The 25266-nt window shown below is 37.1% G+C and overlaps 1 protein-coding gene across 4 annotated transcripts in view; it reads right to left on the reverse strand.

Moving 5' to 3' along the window:
- srgap2 (SLIT-ROBO Rho GTPase activating protein 2) overlaps positions 1-25266 on the reverse strand; it is an 82812-nt gene that overhangs the window by 8488 nt on the left and 49058 nt on the right. For 3 of the 4 annotated variants that reach the window (XM_043252031.1, XM_043252029.1, XM_043252030.1), the window contains 14 exons: positions 21160-21222; positions 17507-17722; positions 16057-16185; positions 14787-15008; positions 13398-13499; positions 12242-12439; positions 10538-10622; positions 8207-8234; positions 7696-7726; positions 6050-6110; positions 4572-4649; positions 4342-4476; positions 4124-4229; positions 2085-2309 (listed from right to left, as the gene is read on the reverse strand). In XM_043252031.1, coding sequence (XP_043107966.1) covers positions 2085-2309; positions 4124-4229; positions 4342-4476; positions 4572-4649; positions 6050-6110; positions 7696-7726; positions 8207-8234; positions 10538-10622; positions 12242-12439; positions 13398-13499; positions 14787-15008; positions 16057-16185; positions 17507-17722; positions 21160-21222 — 1679 coding nt within the window. Of the gene's footprint in view, positions 1-2084; positions 2310-4123; positions 4230-4341; positions 4477-4571; positions 4650-6049; positions 6111-7695; positions 7727-8206; positions 8235-10537; positions 10623-10720; positions 11900-12241; positions 12440-13397; positions 13500-14786; positions 15009-16056; positions 16186-17506; positions 17723-21159; positions 21223-25266 lie in introns of those variants that run through there. The other variant, XM_043252032.1, reaches the window with a different exon arrangement.

Consider the following 25266-nt stretch of genomic DNA (forward strand, 5'->3'; position numbering starts at 1 on the left):
AGGAGGTTGGCTACAGTCCCATGGATCTTAAACTTCTGAATAATATGTGCAACTGTAGTCACAGGAACATCTAGTTGCTTGGAGATGGTCTTATAGCCTTTACCTTTAACATGCTTGTCTATAATTTTCTTTCTGATCTCTTGAGACAACTCTTTCCTTTGCTTCCTCTGGTCCATGTCGAGTGTGGTACACACCATATCACCAAACAACACAGTGATTACCTGGAGCCATATATATAGGCCCAATGGCTGATTACAAGGTTGTAGACACCTGTGATGCTAATTAGTGGACACACCTTGAATTAACATGTCCCTTTGGTCACATTATTTTCAGTGTTTTCTAGGGGTACCATCATTTTTGTCCATGCCTGTTTCGTGAGTTTATTTTTTTAAATAATTCTGTTGAAGCATGGTTGAAAAACAATGTCTGACTTTCATTGGTTAACATTTATAGAATTTTTATTTATTATTACTTTTGTCAGATAACAGTTATTTCTGTGACCATTGTGACTTTTTCTTTCATTGACCAAAGGGTACCAACAATTTTGTCCACGTCTGTATATATATACCGTATATATATATATATATATATACCGTATATATATATATATATATACAAATATATATATATATATATATATATACAAATATATATATATATATATATATATATATACATACATATATATATATATATATACAGTATATATATATATATATATACATATATATATATATATATATATATATATATATATATATATATATATATATATATATATATATATATATATATATATATATATATATATATATATATATATATATATATATATATATATATATATATATATATATATATATATATATATATATATATATATATATATATATATATATATATATATATATATATATATATATATATATATATATTTTTTTTTTTTTTTTTAATTGTATATTTATATTTATATTGCACTGCTTAATAAAATTTTCAGATACGCATCAACTTTAAATATAGGCTATAAAGATGTAAAATGAAAATGGTAATTTTAATTATATAGCACCATTATTTCCAACCCAGAGTTGTCCAAAGTGCTTTACAGCAAAAATAAAATCCCAAAAACACATTTACTTAAAGACAGCCAAGGATTAATACAGATTGTATGCCTTACCACTTTTAGGCAAGACTTCAAAGCAAATACAGGATGACTGAAGTGATCTGGTTGGATAATGCTCAATCAATAGGTCAGAAAGGTAAGAACAGAATGAACAGTAATTCCTATCGAGGCAGTAACTGAGAATGCAACGTGTTAACTACAGTATGTTGTTAACGTGCCTCGACTTCACGTGACCTAAAGCCTCAGGAAGCTGAAAAGAGACCGACTAAACCCTGAGCTAAAAATGCATCATCTCACCAGCTCAAAGTCTTAATTACACCGCCCATGCAATCCAAACAATCCCGTGCACAAAAACCACATGAAATGAGCCCGCATCTCACAAACAAACCTGACCTGGACACGTTTCTTTATTTTCACGATGACACAGCAATCTGAAGTCATTTCCTCCATCACATCCAAAACAGCCGCAGGAGGGCATTTCATTAGCACTTGGCCTTGAGCAGGGGAGGACAACCTCATTTTTAATTTCAAAACTGACCTCATGATGGTGGTTTTTGAGTCTGGCTCCCTGCCACCATTCTGGTTACTTTCACTGTGACATCTTTTGGGAGTCTAGGTCATGTGCTTATACACGGAAATGTATCTGTGCCTTCAACCATTGAACTGACGGCTTAAGTGAGCATAATATACGTAAGAACTTTAAAAAGTAATTGACTCCCTGTAGAGTTTTGTAGGTCGTTATAATATCTCTTTATCTTTATAATGCTCAGTCCATCATGTCTGACTGATTCTGCATTAAATCAAACTCATCTGATCAACTCATTTCTGGTTCTGTGGTTCGGGCGAAGCAGCTGCTTCAATAAAACGTGGAGCCAGTATTCACTGCCAATAAATTTTGCCAAGATTATGTGATTCATTTTCATCCTTTCTTCCTTTTTTGTAACCAAATGCATTCTAGACTCACCAGTATTCCTCAGCGGCTCCTCCACGGTCGTAGATGGGCCCCTCAAGATCACGGGGCCCTGGAAAAATGGTCTCGTGATGGATTATAATGGTTTTGATGAGCTCGTTCACATGTGCCTGGCAGGAGACTTGATCGTGGCCCTCGGGCACAGACATGAGTGTGGGGCCGAAGCAGATAGCCAGGTTGTAGGGGTCCATCATGTTGTCATCACTGTACTGGGACAGACTAGTAAAAAGTGAGAAAGAATTAAGTGTTAAGTGCATGTTCACTGTTCTCTGATATTGTTAACAGTTGCATAACATGTAAACAAATAAAAAATAAAATGCTGAGAAATAAAATAAATAAATGTATAATAATAATCAAAAGCTCTTAATTTTAATTAATTATTAATTATTTACTTTCCCAAGTTTTTAGTTAAGATAAATTAAACTTCCATCTTGACAGCCCGGCATTCTGTCCATCTTTTTTCTAAACCAGGATGATCTAAAATAGGGAATATTGCCCCAAAACATTAACTGCAAAACATTAACATTAATAATTTCTTAATTAGTACATTTTTAATTAAGTCCTAAAAATAAAAACTATAAATAAACAGGTAGTTCTATTTTTATATATTAACAACAACAAAAAAAGTGTACAAAATAGTCATGCTATCCAGAAACATGTTAAAATGATCCCTGATCACATGACCGTTCTCATGGAGAGACCAGCTCCTGCACCAATGTGAAAAACAGATTGAGTTCCAGACTGAATCTCTATCTACACTTCCTCACAACAGCTCATTTATCATGAGCCCAAGCCAGCTTTCTCCTATTTATGTGTGTCTGTGAGGCTGCTCTGAATGGTATTCATTTGATTACTCAAAACTTGGGTGGGTCCTTTACAGTATGTGTTTTGGGCTAACGGGGGGTTGGGATAAAAGCAGTAGGAGCTCCATACCAAATTTATGAGCACCGGCGTCCTGCCCAGACAATTACAACTGCATAAGAGCTTCAAATGACCTATCCATTTTTGTTTATTTCTGACTGCATTGCCATCTAAAGGAGTTTTTTGATGTGCATCTGCGAGTGCCATGCATACCTAAAAACGATGCGCATGATTGGCTGTAAGGCAGGCTAGAGCCCATTAGAGAGAGGTGCAGATCTTCAGAGACCTATTCTGGCACCTCTATTGACTTTTACAGCAGAGGAAAGATCTATCTGCCGTAGAGCAAACAGAGAAGCCATTCACCCAGGGCTACAGACGTCCAGCATGGGAGCACTAATGGTGGCTTGATGGCGACACCATATTTCAACACGCATTCGCTTCCCCCTTCTGGCTGTGATACGAGGGCTGGAAAGGGTTCAGATGCTTTAGGAAAACCAGACACGCCTGCGTTCACAACGGCGGGCTAGAGTAGAAACTAAGATCGTGTTGTGGTCTGGAGGGTCTTTCAAAAGGACCACAGGGTGGAAAAAAAGTGGAAGAACGAGAGGCGGAGATACGAAGGGACGCGTTCCAAGAGGCTTGAGTGCTTGTAGCCCTCAGCTGAGGCCAATCTTCTCTTTTTGGAAAGAGAATATTTAAATTTGTAGTAAAAAGGTCTTGTAAAATGGTAAGTTTAGATTGTACATAAGCTCTTTGTAAGCTAGGCGAAGGTTAGCTGTAATAAATCACGGTAAATTGGCGCTGGTTTAAAGGAATCCTTTGCCCAAATAATTCTGTCATCATTTACTTACCCTCATGTTGCTCCAAACCGCTAACTTTCTTTTTATTCACTGAAATCTCATATGTGACGATGTGAAATATATAACAAAAAACAAGCCATATAGAGCAAATTTAATTTAAATAAAGGACTTTTTTGACCTTTCCTTTTTATACAGAAAAGAGCACCTGGGGCATTCTGCAAAACATCTACTTTTGTGTTCCCTGGACATAAGAAAGTGATATGGAGTTGGAAGGACATGAAGTGGAGTAAATGGTTGTCACAGACAAACAAAAGAATTAAATGACTTTGTGCGAAAATTCATCCCAGACCAGCTCTGATCGGTGGAACTTACTGGTTAAGGAAAGCAAACAGGTATCTCATGATAACCAGGGTGTTGCTGGGTAGAGACAGCAGGACTTTGCGGATGTGGACAGCTCTGTCCTGGAGGTTCTCCATGGCTGAAAGACAAAACAAGAAGCAGGTTTATTCAGGACAAAAGCTCCTCCATTGTCTAATCAGGTCTGCGGTGTGCACGTGTACTGTGGGTGTAGAAAATAATCGGACACTCACAGACACAGGACATTAGGTCATGGAAGACTTCCTTAGGAAAGAGGGCGTTCTCTAGGCCTCTGAAGTAGAGCTTTAACACTCCAGCGATGGAGTCCATATCGTGATCGTTTTGGTCCCCAGCCAGTGGGTCCTCACCTGAGACACAAGAAAGTAAAAACCCTTTAAGAATGCAGACTTTATTCGAAATATATAAAAGAAGGCTCAGCATGATACAGTTCAGAGAGGCTCACCTCTTTCAAAGGCGTTCTTAATATCATTGACTTCAACTTGAGAGCCTGACACCCTGAAAATACCCTCGTGATGGAGACCTGTACAGACATAGACATGACGTTATAGACAAAGAATAGACAGGAAGTGTTGTACTGGTTTGTTCTGGCACTTGAAGTGTTTCTACTCCATAGCAGATACTGATCTAATCCTAACTATCTTAACTCAGCTGTAACTACTGAATCTTCAGCATAATGGCAAAAAAAGTTACCTTTTCTGGATGTTAAAGGTTTTAATTTTTTTATGATAAGAAACATTGTTTTTATTACACTTATTATTTTATAAATTTAATAAATCATTCAAAAGAAATTGGTTATATGATGAATTAAAATAAATAAAATTTCAATATATGAATTTGACCAATGAGTATTTATGATTCAAATCTCTCATGATTTCTAAATAAAGATTATTCAGAACGATTTTTAAAAATCAGAAGTCATTTCTAGACAGGGCACAAATAGAAAATAAAAATGCATATCCACACAAAAACGTTAATTAATTCCAATAAATTTTGGAGATCAATGAATTCCCTGATATTTCCAGATTTTCCACGACATGAGTAATAATTTATATATGAAAAAATATATATAATAAATAAGGTTGGGACTAAACTAAACTGAGTTGAATCCTCAGATTCTAAAAAAATAATAATAAAAAAATAAATACATAAAAAAACTTGATAGTGCTAAAGGAATAGTAGTGGCATATACTGTATGATAGAAAAATAAATGAAGCAGAACAGAACACTTTGTTCATTTCATCAGGAAAGTCTACAGAACAGCACAGCAATAGTGCCTTTGGCAAGAAAAGGAGAGAGAGGAGAGAAAGAGAGAAAGAGAGAGAGGGTGGGGGGGAGAGGGAGAGAGAGAGAGAGAGAGAGAGAGAGAGAGAGAGAGAGAGAGAGAGAGAGAGAGAGAGAGAGAGAGAGAGAGAGAGAGAGAGAGAGAGAGAGAGAGAGAGAGAGAGAGAGAGAGAGAGAGAGAGAGAGAGAGAGAGAGAGAGAGAGAAAGAGAGAGAGAGAGAGAGAGAGAGAGAGAGAGAGAGAGAGAGAGAGAGAGAGAGAGAGAGAGAGAGAGAGAGAGAGAGAGAGAGAGAGAGAGAGAGAGAGAGAGGGAGAGAGAGAGAGAGAGAGAGAGAGAGAGAGAGAGAGAGAGAGAGAGAGAGAGAGAGAGAGAGAGAGAGAGAGAGAGAGAGAGAGAGAGAGAGAGAGAGGGAGAGAGAGAGAGAGAGAGAGAGAGAGAGAGAGAGAGAGAGAGAGAGAGAGAGAGAGAGAGAGAGAGAGAGAGAGAGAGAGAGAGAGAGAGAGAGAGAGAGAGAGAGAGAGAGAGAGAGAGAGAGAGAGAGAGAGAGAGAGAGAGAGAGAGAAAGAGAGAGAGAGAGAGAGAGAGAGAGAGAGAGAGAGAGAGAGAGAGAGAGAGAGAGAGAGAGAGAGAGAGCTCACCGTGTCGACTGATGAAGCGAATACAACTCTCTACCATCAGGGGAATTATTTGGCTGGACTCCTAAAAGAAGGACATATAAAATAGAAAACAAAATATGAAGAAGAAAATGCAGGTCTGTTCAGATGGTTCAGGGGGGTTCTCTGGACATTTTACAGCACAGGAAACCTTTCTGAACAAGGGTCTCTGTTTCTCTGCAGAGTACTTAAATAATAATAATATTTGCAAAGGGAGGCAAGCATCAGACAGAATTTAGAGGGATGAAAAAGCAGCACAGTTTTAGCCATGGGGGAATAGGGCAATGGTTGCTAGGAGACAGCTTCTCTCCACAGATTCCTTTTGTTTATTTGAGTGAGCAGGAAACGGCTAAGCAAAGTAGAATGTGGCCCACATGTAGCCTAAACTTCACTGAATCCAGCTCACAAATTTGTTAATATATTACACGAATAATCTTTTGTTTCTTATATTTGCCTTCTAGACACAGAAAACTGTTCTTATATTGTAATCCCTCACTAGAGGGCGACATGAACATTGGGGTGGTTAAAAGAGGTTCTGCGGTGGGTCCTTTTCTTTGTTCGCCCATACCGTAGGGTGGTAAACCCCTGTAGAGTTTATGTTGTAGGACGTGCAAACTAAATTTATCTCACTGGCCCATTTTACAGATTTATCCCATTGCCACATGCACAATGATTGCAGGGTGGCACTGCTTTATTACTGCTATATTACATATCTTAAAGAGAGTTCACTGAGTATCAAATTACAGCCAAAAAAAAAAAAAAAAGGTTTACAGACAGTAATCATCCGAAAACACATCCCTCGTCACATGCAAGTTGGGTTGTGTGAGTGTTCAGGTGTGATTCACAGTCTTGTTTCAATTTCAAAATGATTTTCAAAGCATTTTTCTGCTAATTTTTACAACCTCATTGACAAATTCTGAAAAAAATATTCCACATAAAAGCCTTCATAAGAAAAATTGTGTATTGTGTATACTGTTCATCGGTTTTAAATATTAAAATGAATAAATATGAATACTATTTATTAAAAGAATAAGCGTTATAAAGAGTTTATAATATTTATTAATATTGATATAATTTTTATATTTATTATTTTAATGTATTTCATGTATTTTAGAATGTATTACATCAATTTTATTATTATTAAAATTAAACATTCTAATCATACATTTTTTTCTGGGTTGGTCAGGGAAAGATTAAAAATCTAAAAACAATCACATAGGAAAGAAAAATAATAAATGAATAATAATAACCAAGTATCAGTGTCTTTTGCATGGGCCTAAACAAATGAAAACAAACAAATGCTTGAAATAAATAAATAACAGATTACATTAATATGAAAAAACATGCACAAAAAGAAATACACAAACAAACAACCCATACATAAACACATAGGGAACACATTTCCTTCAAATATATAGAGCGAACAGCTCACAACCTTTTTGAAGTTTTCTTACTTTTACTTGTTTGCACAGTGTCAGCATACTATATTATATCACACATGCCAAGCACAGCACACCACTTAATGCTTTGTCCTGCATATTGATTTCAATAAGAGTAACTTATTATGATCTTTAGCGGATTGATCCAGAATCAATTCTGAGTCAGTTCTACCAATAACTGGTGAAAATTACCTGTTTCCGAACAGTGGAGTTCCTCCGTCCGCTGATGGACACAAGCAAGAGAGAGAGAGATGGGGAAAAAAAAGAGAAAGATCTGTCATTACGATGGATCATTTTCCTATAAACTGCTGTAATTTCCCTCCACATTCAATTTACAAACTGCCTGTGGCCATTAGACCAGTAGAAATCTCCCTCCTGAGATAAGTCCTATTTTAATACACTGTTGTTAAACACACACAGACAGGCTTTCAGTAGTGTTTGTTATGAAAGCACTTGTTTGGTCTCTTCCGTGAACCCTTGTTTAAGGTCCATTCCCATTTCCGTACTCCATTATAACTGTAGAGTAAATCACCTACTGCTGGCCTCAATAAATAAATCAGCAGATGTGAATAAAAGATGAATATGTCTAGACAAGATATTCATCTATAAATGTCCCTGAGACATCTGCATGTGTGCTAAATTAATTCAGGAGGGTGTAAATGTTTGTCGTTTTTGGTTTTGTTGGCGTTCCCACAGCACTCACCTGGCAAGGCAGTAGTCGGTCTTCTGACCTGAATGGAGAGATAGGAGGGGAAAAAAAGAGAGAGAAAAACATTTAGACAGAGGCTGGATGTGTGAGGAAGAGGCCACAGCTGGACACAGTTTCCTTTTGGGATTAAAACACTCGTCCCGCTTCTTGTCTGTTACGAGGACCTTCCTGTGGGACGTGACCAAACGTGCAACAGACTTCAATAAACCACTTTGTTTCCCTCAATCTGTGCTGGAACATTCTGCCAGTTTACTCAGGAACAGCAGCTGGGGTTGCACACACTGTACTCAGCACTATGTCACACCGAAAGCTGGATTCAAGTCATTTTGATGTTAAAATCTGTTTTTGTCATTGGATAAAATGAGAAAGACAGCTTGCGAATAACTGAGGTATTTCGCTCAGCAAGTTACGTCAAATTGAAATCACTCCAAATCCCAGTACAAAAAAATGATGGAGGTGCTCTGAAAAAGAGTGAAAACTACAGAACTGGAATCTATTATCAGTACTGATTAATACTGGATATTTAATTTAACAAGCCTTTCCTATCATTTTTACATTAAAGATGACATTTGCTGTTATCTATCACCCATTTTAGCATCAATTAGAATTACATAATGTTATGTAATATGTAGAATTACTAGTAATGTAATAATAATTATAGTAAACAATTAAATAAAAGATAATAAAACTAAATAATACTAATTGCTAGATATTGTAATATAGTACTATGTAAAAAACAAAAAGAGCAATAATGATCAGATGAAGAGCGAGACTGAAAATTATAGTTATAGTAATTATAGTAAATAATAATTACTATAATTGTTATCTTAATTATAATTGTTTTTAATACAGTACATTATAAAGATGAGCATATTAGAATGACTTCTGAAGGATCATGTGACACTGAAGACTTGAGTAAAGTTAAAATCTCGACTTTGGGTCAAAGTGAACATTTCATCTTAGCTAACATGCTTATTTCACTAGAAAGAAATCAACACCATTGCTCTCTCCATCACACGTAATTATCTCGTCATCCTCTGTGCCATCAGTCTGATTCTGAGCTTCACTTCCTGTTCACTGGACATTACTGGACATTGTTCTCTTTCTTACACAGACTCATTTTCTCTGTTTTCTAGCATGACCTACACCATCCAGGACTGCTTGTGAGTGGATAAGATCATGCTAAAGGTCCAAAGGACAGCAGTACAGAGCGGCACTGCGCTGTTAAAGCTTCATGCTCTGATGAGACTGATGACATCAGTACCATCCTCAAGCTCACACACACACACACACACACACACACACACACACACACACACACACACACACACACACACACACACACACACAATCAACCCAGTACCCTCGCAGCCCGACACTGCAACATCCCACACATGCATATTAACCCTAACTCTACACATAAAAATATCTGCATCTGTATGTTTTTTTATAGATAAATAATGAAATAATTATTTGATGTATCATTTAACACACAGTTAATGACATTTAATAATTAACTGAAATGACATTAATTTAGAAAAAAAAAGACTCACTTAGTAAGGGAGTCATTTAAATGCTTCAAATTATTTGTTTTAAAAAAATTAAAAGACGAAACAAGTGACTGGTCACATGCACGATTTTTCATGTATCCAAATAAATCCAATATTTTAAAATCAGATTTTGAAAAATTGAGCTAGTTGGATTTGTCTCTAAATTGAAGGATATACACAATACTGAACTTGCAACTGCGAGTTTATTTCTCACAATCTGAGAAAATGGTAAAAATTGCAAGAACTGTATCCAGAACTGTGAGATAAAAAGTCGCAATTACATGTTTTTATTATTATTATTCAATGGCAGAAAAGGGCTTCCATGCATTTTGTTTCCTATTGATCAGAATATTGATCGACCTTCCAAAAAAATAAAATAAAATAATATAATAATTTAATCAAGATCAAGCTCAAATGGATTCATTTAGGTGTTGACAAAGTATTTTTAGTCAGAGTGAGTTGTGAACCCAATTACTGGTTAGCTTGGTTTCATGTATAATAAATGTCTTTATAAATAACTCACAAATCATTTTCTCAACCAACTCATTCAAAACACTGATTCAGGGAAATGTGTGTTGCTCTGAAAAGTTCAAAGGTCCATTCTTTGGCTTGGTTTTGAAGTATTTTCACTTACTATTGTCTAAAATATAATTTAACTACTGAACAAAAGCAACATTACATCCACAATGTCTTATTGATGGCATTAGCTTTTCCATTTAAACTATGCCCAAATTACAGCTCATAAACCCACATGCACTCGAGAAAGATTACTCACTTTCTCCTAGAGTCTTTTGGATCAGGTCATGTTTAGCCTGTAATTTGGTGATGAGGTTCCTGCCCTCCAGAAACTCCTTCAGTTTCTGAAATAGAGAATATAAAAAGTCAACTCCAGCACAACTGTTAGTTCATCTCACCCCTTCTGAACAGACACTGCTGAGAAATTTCATTTGAATAGCAATTAAGTGAGCAGTATAATCAATCTTCCTTCCTTTTCTCTGCATTCTGGCAAAGGATCCTTCCTCCACCCCTTTCAATTTGCTGTGTAGTGTGGACACTATACATCTTGTTGGCGTAAACATTAATTTCATATCCACAGGAGCACAGGGAGGCACTGGATCTATGTGCTCTAATAGCTTATGGCTCTTTGGGGGCGAGAACCCTGACCTGATGGAAACCTGACAGCGGAGAGACAGATAGAGGAGTCAGGAGATGGATGGAGAGAAACCTGAACTGCGGAGGGAAGGAGGGAGCTGGGTAGACAGATGCTTACAATTTCATCCATCGTATATCACAGCCATACCAGCATTACAGTCATGCAGACTCGGGAAGGAAAGCCAACACACGGAGCCATGCACTAGTGCTTTAGGCAGAAAGAGACAAGCTGAACGTACATAGTGAGTTAAAGAGAAAGAGGAGAGAGGGATATATAGGAGAGGAATACATCAGGATATGGTCTAAAAAAGAGGATGGGATAAAAGAGCCTGTGCAACATCGAGTGACAAACCTCTGCTTGCTAATCTTCTGCATCCGTTGATCAAATGCGTAAAGCTAGGCCGGAGCGAATTGGAATTCACGTTCTTACCGTTCTATTCTGATCTACCTTTTGTACCCAGTAGGGTTGCACGATTATGACAAAACTCATAATTGTCTATCATTCCCTTGAAATTGTAATTGCGATTATTAATTTACACTGAATGATGTTTATACCATTGCTTGTGGCAATGATTACATAATTGTAATTGCGATTAGAAATGCGATCAACTGTGCAGCCCTAGTACCCAATTTGTTTGTACAAGCAGGTGTATATTAGAAAATCAATTTCTGTTTAGACATACAGTATACTTTAAAGTCTTGGCTGCAAAAAGATATCAAACATTTCAACAATTATTTGTCAGAAAAAAGATAGACGAACACACATTGACAATAGCCGTCACACCATATGCTGTTAAAATGGAAAAAAAACGAAAAGAACCTACCATTAAATTGGCATACCATTAACTACCATTAAATTGACAACGACAACAACTATATCCATGTGACAAGTCTCCCTTATAAAGTTGCTGCAAAGTGCTATTAGTAGTTCCTCTGGCCATCGCTATAAAGACGCTGCTGTGTTCTGGGTATTTTGTAAATCTGTCTGGAGAACAAAATTCCTCTGTAATTTTATTTGTCGATTACAGCACAGTTTCAGTTGTCTACAAACAAGCACAGATCAATGAATGGCAGTCAGTCTCCTCTAACTGCAGTCTTTTCAATCAAAGGCTTCTTAAAAGACTCTGACAGAGTAGAAAGGACATTAAGCTCTATCTCTAACACTCAATCTCTTATCTCGCCCTTCATCACCCTTCCTTTCCCATTTCTCTGTCTGTCCTTTCATGCCCCCAACTACAGATTTCCCACCGTCCAATCCTCCACACCCTTTCTTCAACCCTTGTGACCCTGTATTAAACTGATTTCTCTCCTTCTCCATCTCATTTACCGTGAAATAGAACTGTTCTGTCTCCTGCTGGTTGGCTCGTCTCTTGGCCAGGCTGGGTTTGCTCATGAAAGATTCAGACACAGTGGACTTGACCGACTCCATTGAGTTACTGTGGTGGAAGCAGTCAGTCACATCAAAGTCCTCAATGGTAACCATGTCCTGAATGGTCTGTAGAGTAGCCTCCATCGTCTTCTTAACCTGGAGAAAGAGTATGAACATTATAGTTGCTACATGTTGGCAATATTACAACATACAGAGTACACGAGTGAAATGAAGCAACAGCAATTTCTACTGCTGTAATCACTTGATTATTTCATTTTACAGAGTGTTGCACTGCATTAAATCATTTTCTAGGTTGTTATTTTTTCCCTCGTTTCTCATTAAATGCATCCAAACATCCTTAACAAAATTGCATATGATATTAAGATATTTTTCTTAATATGTTAAATTAAGTTTGTTTCTCAGACCACTGGCTAATTGATTTTATATTATTCATGAGAATAACTTCACTGCATTTTGCTAGATTAATATTTTAAAGCAGGAAAAAAGCTTAGGCCAAATTAAAATTTTATGTACTTTAAAGAAAAGGGTGATTAAATATGTAAAAAAGAAAAAGAAAAAAAGCAATAACATTGATTAGTAAATGTGTTTTTTCCATTGTTAGAGAAACTGTCAATCTGCAAAGTTGTTGTTTTTAATATCACAAATGTCTGCATAAAAAAATTATTAAATCAAAACAGAACATGGAGAAAGTTTATCGCTTTTTTGAAACGCTAACAATAACCCATTAACACAATAACACTACCTCCCTACTCCAACCAATTTTAACATTTAACATTTTTTCCACATTTTCTGTTGATGGATTCTAACATAAATGTTTAATACTAATGATAAACAGAGCTGCACTCTAACTGGTAGCTTAACATTTGATCAAATTAGCTATAATACTTGTCATGGGTTTGATTTAGACAAAATTGTCTGCCAAATGTACAAAATCTAAATAATTCAACTGAATGGAAATCCATGAAATGATGTGTAGGAATGTATGTGTAAAGATGACAGCTCACAATGTTTGAAAGATGTAATATAAACATAAAGAATGAATATGCACACATTTGTTGTGCACATTGTATTTGCTGAACCATGTGCACGTCACCTCTTCATTCTCTATTTTCAGTGTGGACAGACGGGACTGTAGCTGCTGGCATCTCTGGATCAGATCTCCCTGCACGGGCTGCTGGGCACACAAATGTCCCACCTGAAGGAGGAAGACAGAAGAAAGTGCTTGAGAACTTTGACAACATAATGAAAGAGAACTAAAGCAAGCCCATCTCCGGCACTAATAAAGCTGATGTGCCCATATGCTCTGAAGAATGGAGTGACCCGAAAAGCCTCGTTCTGCCTCTCGTTCACTCTCTTTCGCACTCTCTCTCTCTTTTGCCCATAACAGCTGGGGAACATCTGGCTCACTGTGGTCCACCCTCTCCCTGAGGGCTGAACACACGACAAGGGCACACGTGCACTGGGGAAAACCAGCTGCTCTGTTCATCAAACGCATACAAACATCCAGGACCCCTGATGCAAGTTGGCTAATTGCAAAAGCATCAGTATAAAGTTCAGCACAGCAGAAACATTGTTGAATAGTTTCAAAATAAAAAAAAAGCTGTAGTGTCTATTTTTGTCTATGCTAAAATACTTCCTTCTATCCCAGTTTAATATTCACGCCGGTTCTCTGTAAGTTTGACTGACCAATGATGGGGCTTAGAAAACCTGTTTGTAAAAAAAAAAAAACATTATGTATGGTTTGGTGACAATAGTGTCAGCGGACTGACAAAAAACTAAAAATCTTACTAATAAACAATAAAAGAAACAAACAAAAAAAAACAATTAACTGGCTTTTTGTAGATACTGTGGCATTAACCATACTAGTGCATAATACAAGTATAAGAGAAAGAACACCTCTTGTATAATAAAATAAAATACCAGTTGTGATGTTAAGACAGTTCTGTACGATCTGTCAGATAATACTGACCATTTCTCCATGATTCAATATATACATTTCAGCACATATAAGGTTAACAGTCAATTGGCCAGATTAATAGAGAATAAACTAAAACATAATAACTGCCAGCCTAAATGATAACCTATAATAATACAGGGCCGAAGCAAGTGTGGTCTCTCAGCAGGCATGTCTGTCACTACGCAACAATCTGATTGCGCAATGCTTCATTCCTCTTGAGGTGTCTGGGTTTGTTTGGACATGCAATGAGACACAGTCTTGCAAGAGTCCCGCGTAACAGCAGGACACATCAGTAACAGTACTGACTGGTATTTAGCAAAGCTGATTTCTTGATATCATCAAAATGTTTGATATTTTGGAGCAAAAGCACTCAGTTGCCTAAGAATGTGTGTCATTGTTTACCCACATTGTGAGTCTGCTGTTGGCATATCGCTTGGGGCATGAAAATAATTACCATCACTGCATATTCCGTTACTTCATTTCACCACTGTCATGCCATAAGCAATAATAATCACACTGACTGACCATATCACCCATATGAGACTGGAAGTCGAAGCGCATCGGAGGGCAGAAGACGTTGTTGTAGGTCTCCATGAGCCTTTGTTTGTCTGCGTTGGCCTCCAGGTTCTCTGCAGCATTCTCAATGGTCTCTAAACCACCGTGCTTGGAAGTCTCCACGTTAAACTCAGCCGAGAGGTAGGTACGCAGTGCACGGTTCAGGCTGGCATGGTAGCCCAGGTCACAGCACTGAGAAAGGGAAAAAGGAGGGCATTTGATTGGTATTTTACTGTCAATGTAAAAGCTGTGCATTGGGAAAGGCAATAAAATCTCATCTGTGAAACTGTAAGTGAATTTCATCAAAGGAACTTTAGTACTAACTGTTAGTACTAACAATAAAACACTTAGTGATAAAATAATATTAAAAAATTGTCTGCCATCTGTAGACCCCATTTTTGTCTTTTAAGCGATGCATGGTTAAAACTTCTCTTCTATGCTCTGGTTGCTTCAAATGAAGACTACTTGAACCTAATCCATCGTTCTCAGCTCCTCACTCAGAATGAGGATGCCATGTTGCTTGGACCCCTGTGTGCCGAAGTATACAGCACTTTGTGGGTGCCTTATAAGGAGTCTGATGTTGATTTAGCGGGACAAGTGGGCCCTCTTGCGGAGCTCAAATGAGGGGCTGCTGCAAGTTTACCTTCAGGGTCACACTTGAAGAAAGAAGGCTGACGAGGCAGCACATTGTCAGAAGGTATTACTACATTGTGGGACACTGTACATGGGCATATTTAGGGCATTACACTTAAACACCCTTTTAGGGCTACACAGTATACTGGAAATATATATAAAAAGAAATACACTTATACGGAAAAAGTTTGCTAGTGTTCACAACAAGAAGGATAATGGGCATATTCTCAGTGTTGGATTTGAATTAAGGATTATCTTATACAGCTTAAACTTTTTTTTTCAGTGATTTGATTATAGAAGAAAAGTTTTGTCAGACGTGTTAAAAAGAACTTGATCAAAATGTTCATCAAAATTAAAATGTAAAAAAAAATTAAAGATCGTGTTACATGAAGACCTTTTTAAAATTTCCTACCATAAATTTAACAAAACTTTTTGAATTTAGTAATATTCATTACTGAGAACTTAATTTGTTCAACTTATTCAACTTTCAAATTATGTATAAATGAAGGAGAAATATTTGTGACTGCTCTACAAAAACAGTGTTGTAAACATTTCTCTATAACAATACACTAGAAACACACGAGTGATTACATAAAGGTGGACTTACATCTATGAGGTCAGACAGATCATGGATGTAGTATTTGAAGACGCAGCTGTTGGTGGCCTCCAGAGCCAGAAGGTACTCATTCCTGGCCTTGATGGCTTTCAGCTTGTTCTCAGTGTATTTTGCTTGCCGCTAAGAAAAAAAGCAAAATTAGGAGGATTAGACAATGGTTGAAAAGGAAACTTTTTGTGTAAAAATAAAAATTGGTTCTGGCTTATTTCTGAGTGTACAAAACCTTTAAAGCTTACGTTAAACACAAGCTCATGATGGATGGCATATTGTTTAACTTCTACTAACCCTCCCTTAACCGGCTCATGTTAGAGCTGCAACTGCAAACTATACTACATTTCCATTTGTAAATGTGGCTGAGGTGACCACAGGCAATCTCTACTGGGACAGACATAGAGGAGATGCTGTTGGCCTTGTGGAAACAGAGGTGGCACTGGAACAACCCAGCTATGATCCCATCAATCATTTCGTAAGCTGGTGGTACTAGACAGAGACGGTAACCAGAGGACTCCAGAAGAACAAAGACATGGATTGACACCAATATCTGGCCCAGACATGCTAATGCCTGCCCCCTGCCCCCATGACATCTCATTACATCATCAAATGACATTCTACAACACAGTATATACAGTCATAGTGGAGCCATTCAGCTGCCGTTTAGTGCTTAGGATTACCACATCGAATTGGAAATTTCAGGAATTTTGCAGCCCAGAATCTCAGAGTGTTCAATCAAACCTTGTTTCACCCTAAGAGTTTGGTCTCCAGTTCTGACTTCTCTCACTCTTTCCATATTACTTTTCTACACATGTATATAAAATGTGTTTTTTTTTAACAGTACATGATGGTGTATTTTTAAAAAAAAATGTAAATTTTTTTTGGATTTTTTTAATGTACTGTTCGTCAGCTACAGTATTTTATTTTTATTCATTTATAACGAATATGGAAACAAGATTGCTGGTCATTTTATTTAATTTTGTCACCTGTTTTAATTTATTTATATTTTTTACTAATGTAGAATGGCATGACCAATTAGAAAAATCAAGAATTTCAGAGCACTGTGTGATAAGCATAGTATTATTTAGACATGACTTGAGAGGATTTCGTCTCCGATGCATGTTATAAATGAAACCACTGTCAACAGGTCATTAAAGCCGTCGAGGATCAGGTTTAGGACCCTCAACACCATCTGGCAGTGACGGCATCCTCTGTATCTCACCAGCTCACTGATTCCTATGCTCTCCATCGTTCTCTCTCAACTCCCACTCTATCACCTTTCCCGTTTCCCTGAAATCTCTTTCCATCTGTTCATTCTTCTCCAGCCCACGTTCACCTTTCCTCCACATTCTCTGTTTAAGCTGTCAAGAAACTTTCTTGATTTCTCTTTCCATTAACTCTTTTCTCACTCCATCTCTACTCATCTGATCCCACTGATCTCTCTGCTCACCTTCTCCTTCATCTTCTCGATCTTCTTGACAGAACTACGGCGCACATGTTTCTCCTCGATCTTGATGTTTGTGAGAGAGTCGGGTGAGCGCGGGGTCTGCCTGTCCTCGTGCCGGACGCTTCGGCTCATCTGTTTCTCCTCCTGCTTCTCTGCCTCCTTCAGCTTGCTTTCAGCATTGATGCTGTCCATGTTGTACATGTGATAGGTCTTCATCACCTGTGCATTAATGAAAAGGAGGATAAATGTGCTAGTTAATATCACAACATATATATATATATATATTTTTTAAATCAGAGAAAGGTCTGAATTCTGAGGAATTGCAAGACAAATGCATGAATTATAAGATAAAAAGTTGTAATTATCTTTTTTAATTAAGCTTCTTTAAAGAATGGCAGTACAAACAACTGAGAATAATTACTCAGGTTTGTGTCATGGTGTTTTTTTTTAAAATAAGGATCCTTGCATTTTATAACCAACTCAAAAAACAGGCCCAAAATCATTCACACGAATACTTCATACTTGTTCTCAGGCAGGCAGAACCTCTTCAGCTCAATATGTTTGTATAGGCAGAGAGGCAGCGGAACAATGACTTTCCATCACAAGGACCAAAACTTCAGCTGTTCTGCTGAAGAAAATTACATAATCTAGCCCAATTTATTAGCCCTTATTGCTTATGCCTTGTACCGGATCAGTTCAAATTACAGAGGAAGAAAAAATGCACAGCGCAGAATTATTACTTGGTGGACTGCAGTCATATACTGTAAATAGCATAATCTATCATACACTGTAAAAATTAAATTTTCTTTCTTTTGAAATAAAAAAAAACTTTTGATGAAAACATCCTGAACACTTGCAGAAAACAAAACCTCATTCTATAACGGCCAACCATGTTAATGTAGATGCAAAAACACCTCATTCCACAGAAACCTATTCTGTGTTCCATTCTTAGATACCAAAAAAAGTAAGAAGAGTAAAATGAGGGAAAGTTATATATAATGTGGTATACAAATTCTAAAAAATAAGAAATGATTATTTATTACTAGTACATGAAATAAAATTACAAACAATAAAAATCTCAAGGAATATCTAAAACTTTATGACCCCTATAAAGAACAGTTTATGTCTAAGTCCAATGAGAGACTATGATGAAAGATCTGTGTCATCTGTGACTATTGCCAACGAATGGAAGACACCACCAAGCTTGATAGTTAAGCAGATGCTAAATTTGGGAATGGGATTGAAGGGAGGATCTCATTCCTAACTTTTACTCCTTTGAGAGGAATGTCACAGAGTGACGCCATTCTTGTTCTTGCAATCAAACACACTGCCAAGACCAGAGAAATGATACCAAGCCATCGCTTGTTGTCTGTGAGAGAGAGAAAGTTAATGGACTCCATTTCCCTCCATTTACACTGGCTTTCATGAGGGTGTCAGCCTTCATGATGGGCATAATAAATTTAATAAGCTCTTTGCAATGTCATCATTAATAGGAAACACTTACAGGAGGAATCTGGCAAGCATAAATGTGGGCGGCTCTCAATGGCCTTTTCTTGCTCTTTTAAAGTGCAAAGAAGCGTCAGGCTCTTTTCCAGTTCTTAAAGACAAAGTTCAACAAACATATATCACAGAAGAAAGGTTTGGATCGACACAAGGGTGAGTAAACGTTGACAATATTCATTTTTGGGTGAACTACTGAACAAGCCACCGTTGAGCTCATAAAAAAGAATGCTAGACTGTGAAAAGAAAATTCTGTTCATGACGTTTTTCACCATTTTCGGCCCTATGGGGTTCCTCTATGATCCAAAAGGCTGAGATAATCATCTTCAGCTTTTCCATTCATTCTTTCCTTTCTTCATATAAAGCACAGATGTCACTAAAAATGGTGCCAGGTTTATTTTCATCATCCTTAACTCTTTAATTAAAAGATCTGCTTACTTTTTATGGGGTATTGAAATGGGTTGCAGTCACTTCCCAGGAGAACATGTGTGGATGTGAACGGGGGGGGAATCTAGTCGCCATTCAAAGAAAGCCAATATCACGGGTCCTCCCTCCTACCACATTTGAGCCCAGAACACCCCACCCTGAAAACCCCAAACTATCCCCACAAAAATGAGGAACACAAAAATATGTGGCCAAACACAAAGGGCATTACTAATTGAATTTCTTCTCCAAGTAAAAATAAGATCTTCAATTATTAGGATTATGTAGGTAGCCTCGTACAACACTTTGCTGTGTATTATAAAACAGCACTCCCCTACACAGCAGGATAATAACATGACTTACAATCCACTGAATCATCCCTGAATTTTCCGTGCACCACTGCTAATTTCGGCACTGCCAGAGAACATGGGTCTCTGTGGTGGTAAGGATACTGCAACGCTATGTCTATAAAACAGTAATCATACTGCCACTGAGGGTGAAAACAGAGGTTAAATGCCATTAAAGGCTTTTTCGTGCTAAAATGTAAACACTAATGTTCCCAATAAGCCACTTTCCAAAAATAGGGTACATGTTGGAATCCCACTTCTCCACTACTTTTAATGAAGCATAAAAGACACAAATTTCATGTTGTTATAGTGACACAAGTAGACGTTTAGTAAATCATCAATTGAAATAAACATAGTATCGAAATGAACTTGCATTAAACACATTACTGTCTGTATTCATCTAGCTCAACCATTCAACCCATTTACCAATTTTTTTTTAAAAGCAATCATTAGATCAGATTATTTTACATTTGGTCTACAGGATTTTAACAATATAATATATAATTAGCTTGTCTTTCTTAGGTTAGCAATCAACATTCATTTCCATTTACTGTTAACTAAGTATTTTACATGAAAAAATAGCTTATTTTGGTGCAAATAATTAGGACAGAATATAAAGAGTCATTAATGCTATAAAACACAGCACAGCTGTAAAATCAGAAAATCTTCTAGCATTTAATGAGTGAGACTTAATTCTGCACTTCTCTTCAGGACATTACCGTCCTGAGAGAAACATCAACATTTGGAAAGTTATACTCCAATGTTCCTCTAAAAAAGCAATAGATCTACTTTAGTGTCTCAGGTAGGCTACAAGCAGTCACTCTGAATGCCAGCAGGTTAGATTCATTGCTGACTGACGACTATAATTAACATCATTCAATACTTGTTCACACCCCCTCCCTGTCTTACTAAGGAATTACAAGAACTGCCTGGTAAGACATTGTTTTGTTCACTTACACAGAAACCTATTTCAAGGCACATAAACATTAAACGGTTTCTTCTAGGCCATTTGAAAACTATAATTCGTGCATACCCTGTAACACAACCACACACAGGGGGGCCACACAGTGACTAAAAGCTCCCGAAATATTTTCAACAAGAAGAAAAACTAACTATAGACAACCCTAGGCCTCAAAAATACTGATTGCACTACAACCACAAGAGACCAAAATAACCACTCGAGTGAAGCAGAGACTCGATGCCTCATCACTGCACAAGGCTGGCGCAGAGGAACCAAAGATATTAAGAAAAAGAAACTGAAGATTCATGCGCTCTGTTTGAAAATTGAAAGTGTCGAACGTAATGAAACTGAATAAAGATAAAGGCCTTAGATCTAGTGCTGAAAATGAAGTTGTTATACTTGACTATACTGTGTTGGTAGCTTACCGTATACAACTCATTGAGGACCTTCATCAAATCCTCCTGCAGCTGGAGGCCCACTTCTTTGCTCTGTAAAAAGGAAAAAACATACATTAGTATTAAATAATAATGGTGTAGATCATGATTAACAGTAGTTTCCTGTTCTCTGTTACAACTGATAATCCGTTTTGGGCTGTGAGCCCTGAAGCTGTCACTATTAGACCGATGAAATGTTTTCTGCCCTTTCAGTAATGGAGGTCAGCACCAGCTAACTCAAACACATCCAGTTCAATACAATCCTGACCTAACCATCACATTATACTGGAACACTGCACAATGGGCAGGGTTAACCATCCAGGCAATTGTGCACGTCAAAAATGGGGCTGTGCAAAGAGGTTTCAAATGGCGCAGAATGGCCAAAACCTCTTTTTCTGCTTATGTATTCTGTTTCAGTTGTAAAAATGTCATATTAGTGAAATAAATGAAGGGCCATTTTGACCCGTTTTATGACTTTACAGAAAAAGTTTTACCCACGAAATTATAAGAGAACTATCCCTTTAAGTCACTAGCATCGCTACTTTCAGTTACAGGCATTGAGCTTCTGCACTTGTCTAAATGTTAAACTTCTGTTTGAGCCGTTTAACAAAACTGAAGTGTACAGAATGCGCAAGTTTTGAATTTCAGTTCAGTGTCAATCAATTACAATGAATGTCACAAATTGTGCAGCTGAACTGAAACTGGAAACCATTACTTGAGATTTCGGTAAGACTTCCTCTTAGAAACTGTGCAATAAAGAGGTCGAGTAAACTCTGTGTGAAATGGAAATGGTGGTTTGCTGTTCTGGTAGATGCTGGATCTTGTAAGAGGAAGTTCGGGATTGAAGGCGCAGCATGACATGAAAATGAAGTGCTTGCGAATTCAAGTCCAAACTTCAATCGCTGAGGGCTGATAACTTGACAGCCGGCCAAAAAGATGTCTAGCATTCACTGAGGGCTTTGACTCAGTCACTCCTTCCATATTCCCTGTATTGACTTTTTGTGGGTTTTCCTGTTTTTGAAGGTCTGTACGAAGCTTTTATGGCTGTTTTTGGACAGATGTCAATTAGCTTGGATGAGGAGTGATGGAAACGATGGAAGAGAAAAGAAACACGAGACTGAAAGGAGATGAAGTTTGTGCATGGGCGTAAAAGACAGAAGGGAAGTTAAGGGTGAAAGAGTGAAATAGAGAGAGTTCACAAACAGTCAATCTGTCAATCTTCACAAACAGTGATTGTCAAGTCACACGGCTCCCTTCATGTTTCACCCAGGATCGAAAGACTGGAGTTCATTTTAACCCTTTGAAAGCTGAGATGGATGAGCAGGCTGTGGGGAGAAGTCCCACAGGAGATCGCCTTTAGGAAGTCATTCATGATGGAGCTCTGATGGGTTTTATTTGGAGGCAGTGGACTGAGTAATATGTGAGAATGCACAAGAACATCCAGATTTAGAGCAAGATGAACTGCCTGTCTGGGGATGGTCGCCTCACCTCTCTCAAAATGTCTGAGGAATTTTGCCAAGCTTGACACAAGATGCATCAAAAAAGACAAATGTTAATGACAAATGAAATAATGCCAAGACAAGATGCCTTTCTATTGCATTGTCCCCACTGGCTGCAGTCAAAAACATATATATCTGTGTGTATTAACGAACAAAATAATCTATAGATTAAATGAAACATACAGTGGGATGTGAAAGATTTGAATTGTCTTGCACAATCTGTAAAGAATCTATTAGGGGGATCATACAAAACGCATGTCATTTTTATTTTTGTAGTACTGTCCTGAGTAAGACATTTTACATAACATGATTACATTTAGTACCACAAGACAAAAAGCTAATATTAATTAAATAACCACTTTCAAAAGATTGGCAACCCTCTTTTCTTAATATAGTGGTTTGAACCTTTTTTTAATAGACACTAAAATAAGATATTAAAATACTGTCACTTACATTTACACCTACATCAACATTACTTAATTATTTCAAGTTGAAACAACTATTGTTATTTTAAACTGTAGTTGTGTTTGGGTCCCTCAGTTGTCCTCAGTGTGAAAAGATGGATCTCAAAATCAGCCACTGCTGGAAAGGATTCAAATATGCAAAAACTTCTGGATAACTAAAGAATCTGCAGGACACTGAGGATTTTTCTTCAGAACAGTGCTCATTTCAACTGTTCAGAACAAACAATGGACTCTGTAAGAGGTTATTCTAATTCTTGTAATCTAACTGTTATTTACATTTTTCAAATTGTTGTTGTCATTTTTTATTTATAATGATGCAAAACAGCTAATTTATGCATATATTTCTTTAAAATACTAACATTTATTAACCCCGCTAATGTTGAAGATCCATTCACTTGACTGAAGACCAAATAACTAAATTAAACCATTGTTGTATTAAAGTGTAAAAGATGTCATTAAAAACACTTTATTGAATTAAGGCATAAAATGAACACATTATATTGGTATAAAATGATATTGGTTTATTTTTGGCATGTGCGTGATGGCCTTGAAATAAGCACATTTTGTGTAAAAGTTTATGATAATTTTCACATATTAAAGTGCATTAGTATTAGAAAGTTAATCTATTTGTCAGTGGAGACTGAAGAAAGAAAGAAAGAAAAAAACTTTTGTTAATCTTTTCTTAGCTTAATCACAAAAACACATAATTAGTAAACAATCTCACAAGAAAAACACACAGACATATGCGCTCTTGTTTCAGGGATTCACAAATATAATATCGTTGGAAGCAACCTCAGACCAGTAGGTTTCTCGAGTGGAAAGGCCTAAATATACCCCCAAACAAACATCCAAATACTTTATTTATTAGATAAATGTCCCATTGCATTTTCCTGTCATGTGTCAGTGTTAAACCGAAGGAGTGGGAGATATGAAGCATATGGTCTCTCCAGCTGACGTCCAAGTTCATCGGGGGGAACTTTTATAGTGGGGTCTGAGCTGCTGGTTTCCCTAATTCATACCAGTTCAATATGGAGCATTTGATGGATTTATTCAACCTACTCTTTCTATTCTGAGTGTTAGGTCTAAGCTTTCCTTCCTCTCTCTTGCCCCCGCCTCTCACAGACACACATAACACTTCCCCTGTAAGCAGCATTACATTCCCGCGGTGAAATAGATCTTCAGGAGTGCGGTCGGAGCAGGCATAGCTGCCTTCCTCCATCTGCTCAGATACACACTCCAAAGACAACACAAAAGAGCCCAAAAAATGGGAGTAAACTATTGATTTTCCATGAAGGCCTCTATAAATCTATTGGACAACAGGGGAGAGGCACCAGGATGGGAGGACATGGATTTATGAGCCGTAATGGTGAGATGCACTTGTTAAATGAAAAAGATCACACGTTTGTCTGTGAGCTTGGCAGGAGATTGGCTTTGGTTCTGCACAAATCTGTCAAAGAAGCATCACTTTGGGGTGTGTGTGAGGGGATTGGATTATTTGCACTCAACATCAGTCACATGTCAAAGGATTGTTGATATCTCCGAGGACTGCCCTTGCACCTCCGCTACTAATTCCCCCCAAAAACAAGAGCGTATATTTTTAGTTACATTATAGCCTTAATGTAAATACAAAGCGAAACCAAATGAAAAAACGTTATGAGTGATCAGAGCTTACTCAGCAGTGAAATGCTTGGAAAAAAAATCATAAGTTCATAACATGAATAATGTTTGAGTCCAAAGCACAGCCAATATTCCAGTCTATTGTCTTTTTCTGGTAAACAGAAATCTTTTCAATTTATTTTCATCATAGCTAGTGTTAGTGGCACTAACTGAGGTTTTCCAGATATGCATATGCGCTAATATTAAAATTCTGGTTTTAATTATATTCAAATAGAATTTTTTTTTAAAACCGTAATAATATTTTAAAATATTCCTGTATTTTTTTAATCAAGATACTTGGTTCCAAAAAAAAACAACAAAAAAAAACACTATCACTCTCTAAAACTGCTTTACGGTCTATTTTTTTCTTGCTCATGAAAACATGTTTCAATGTAAATTAATACATTACATATCACATTACATTAAAAATGAAATGTTTCTCATCATGCGCTGATTAAAGGGAACAGGATTCATCCAAA

This window comes from Puntigrus tetrazona, chromosome 11, assembly GCF_018831695.1.
Source record: "Puntigrus tetrazona isolate hp1 chromosome 11, ASM1883169v1, whole genome shotgun sequence".
NCBI lineage: Eukaryota > Metazoa > Chordata > Actinopteri > Cypriniformes > Cyprinidae > Puntigrus > Puntigrus tetrazona.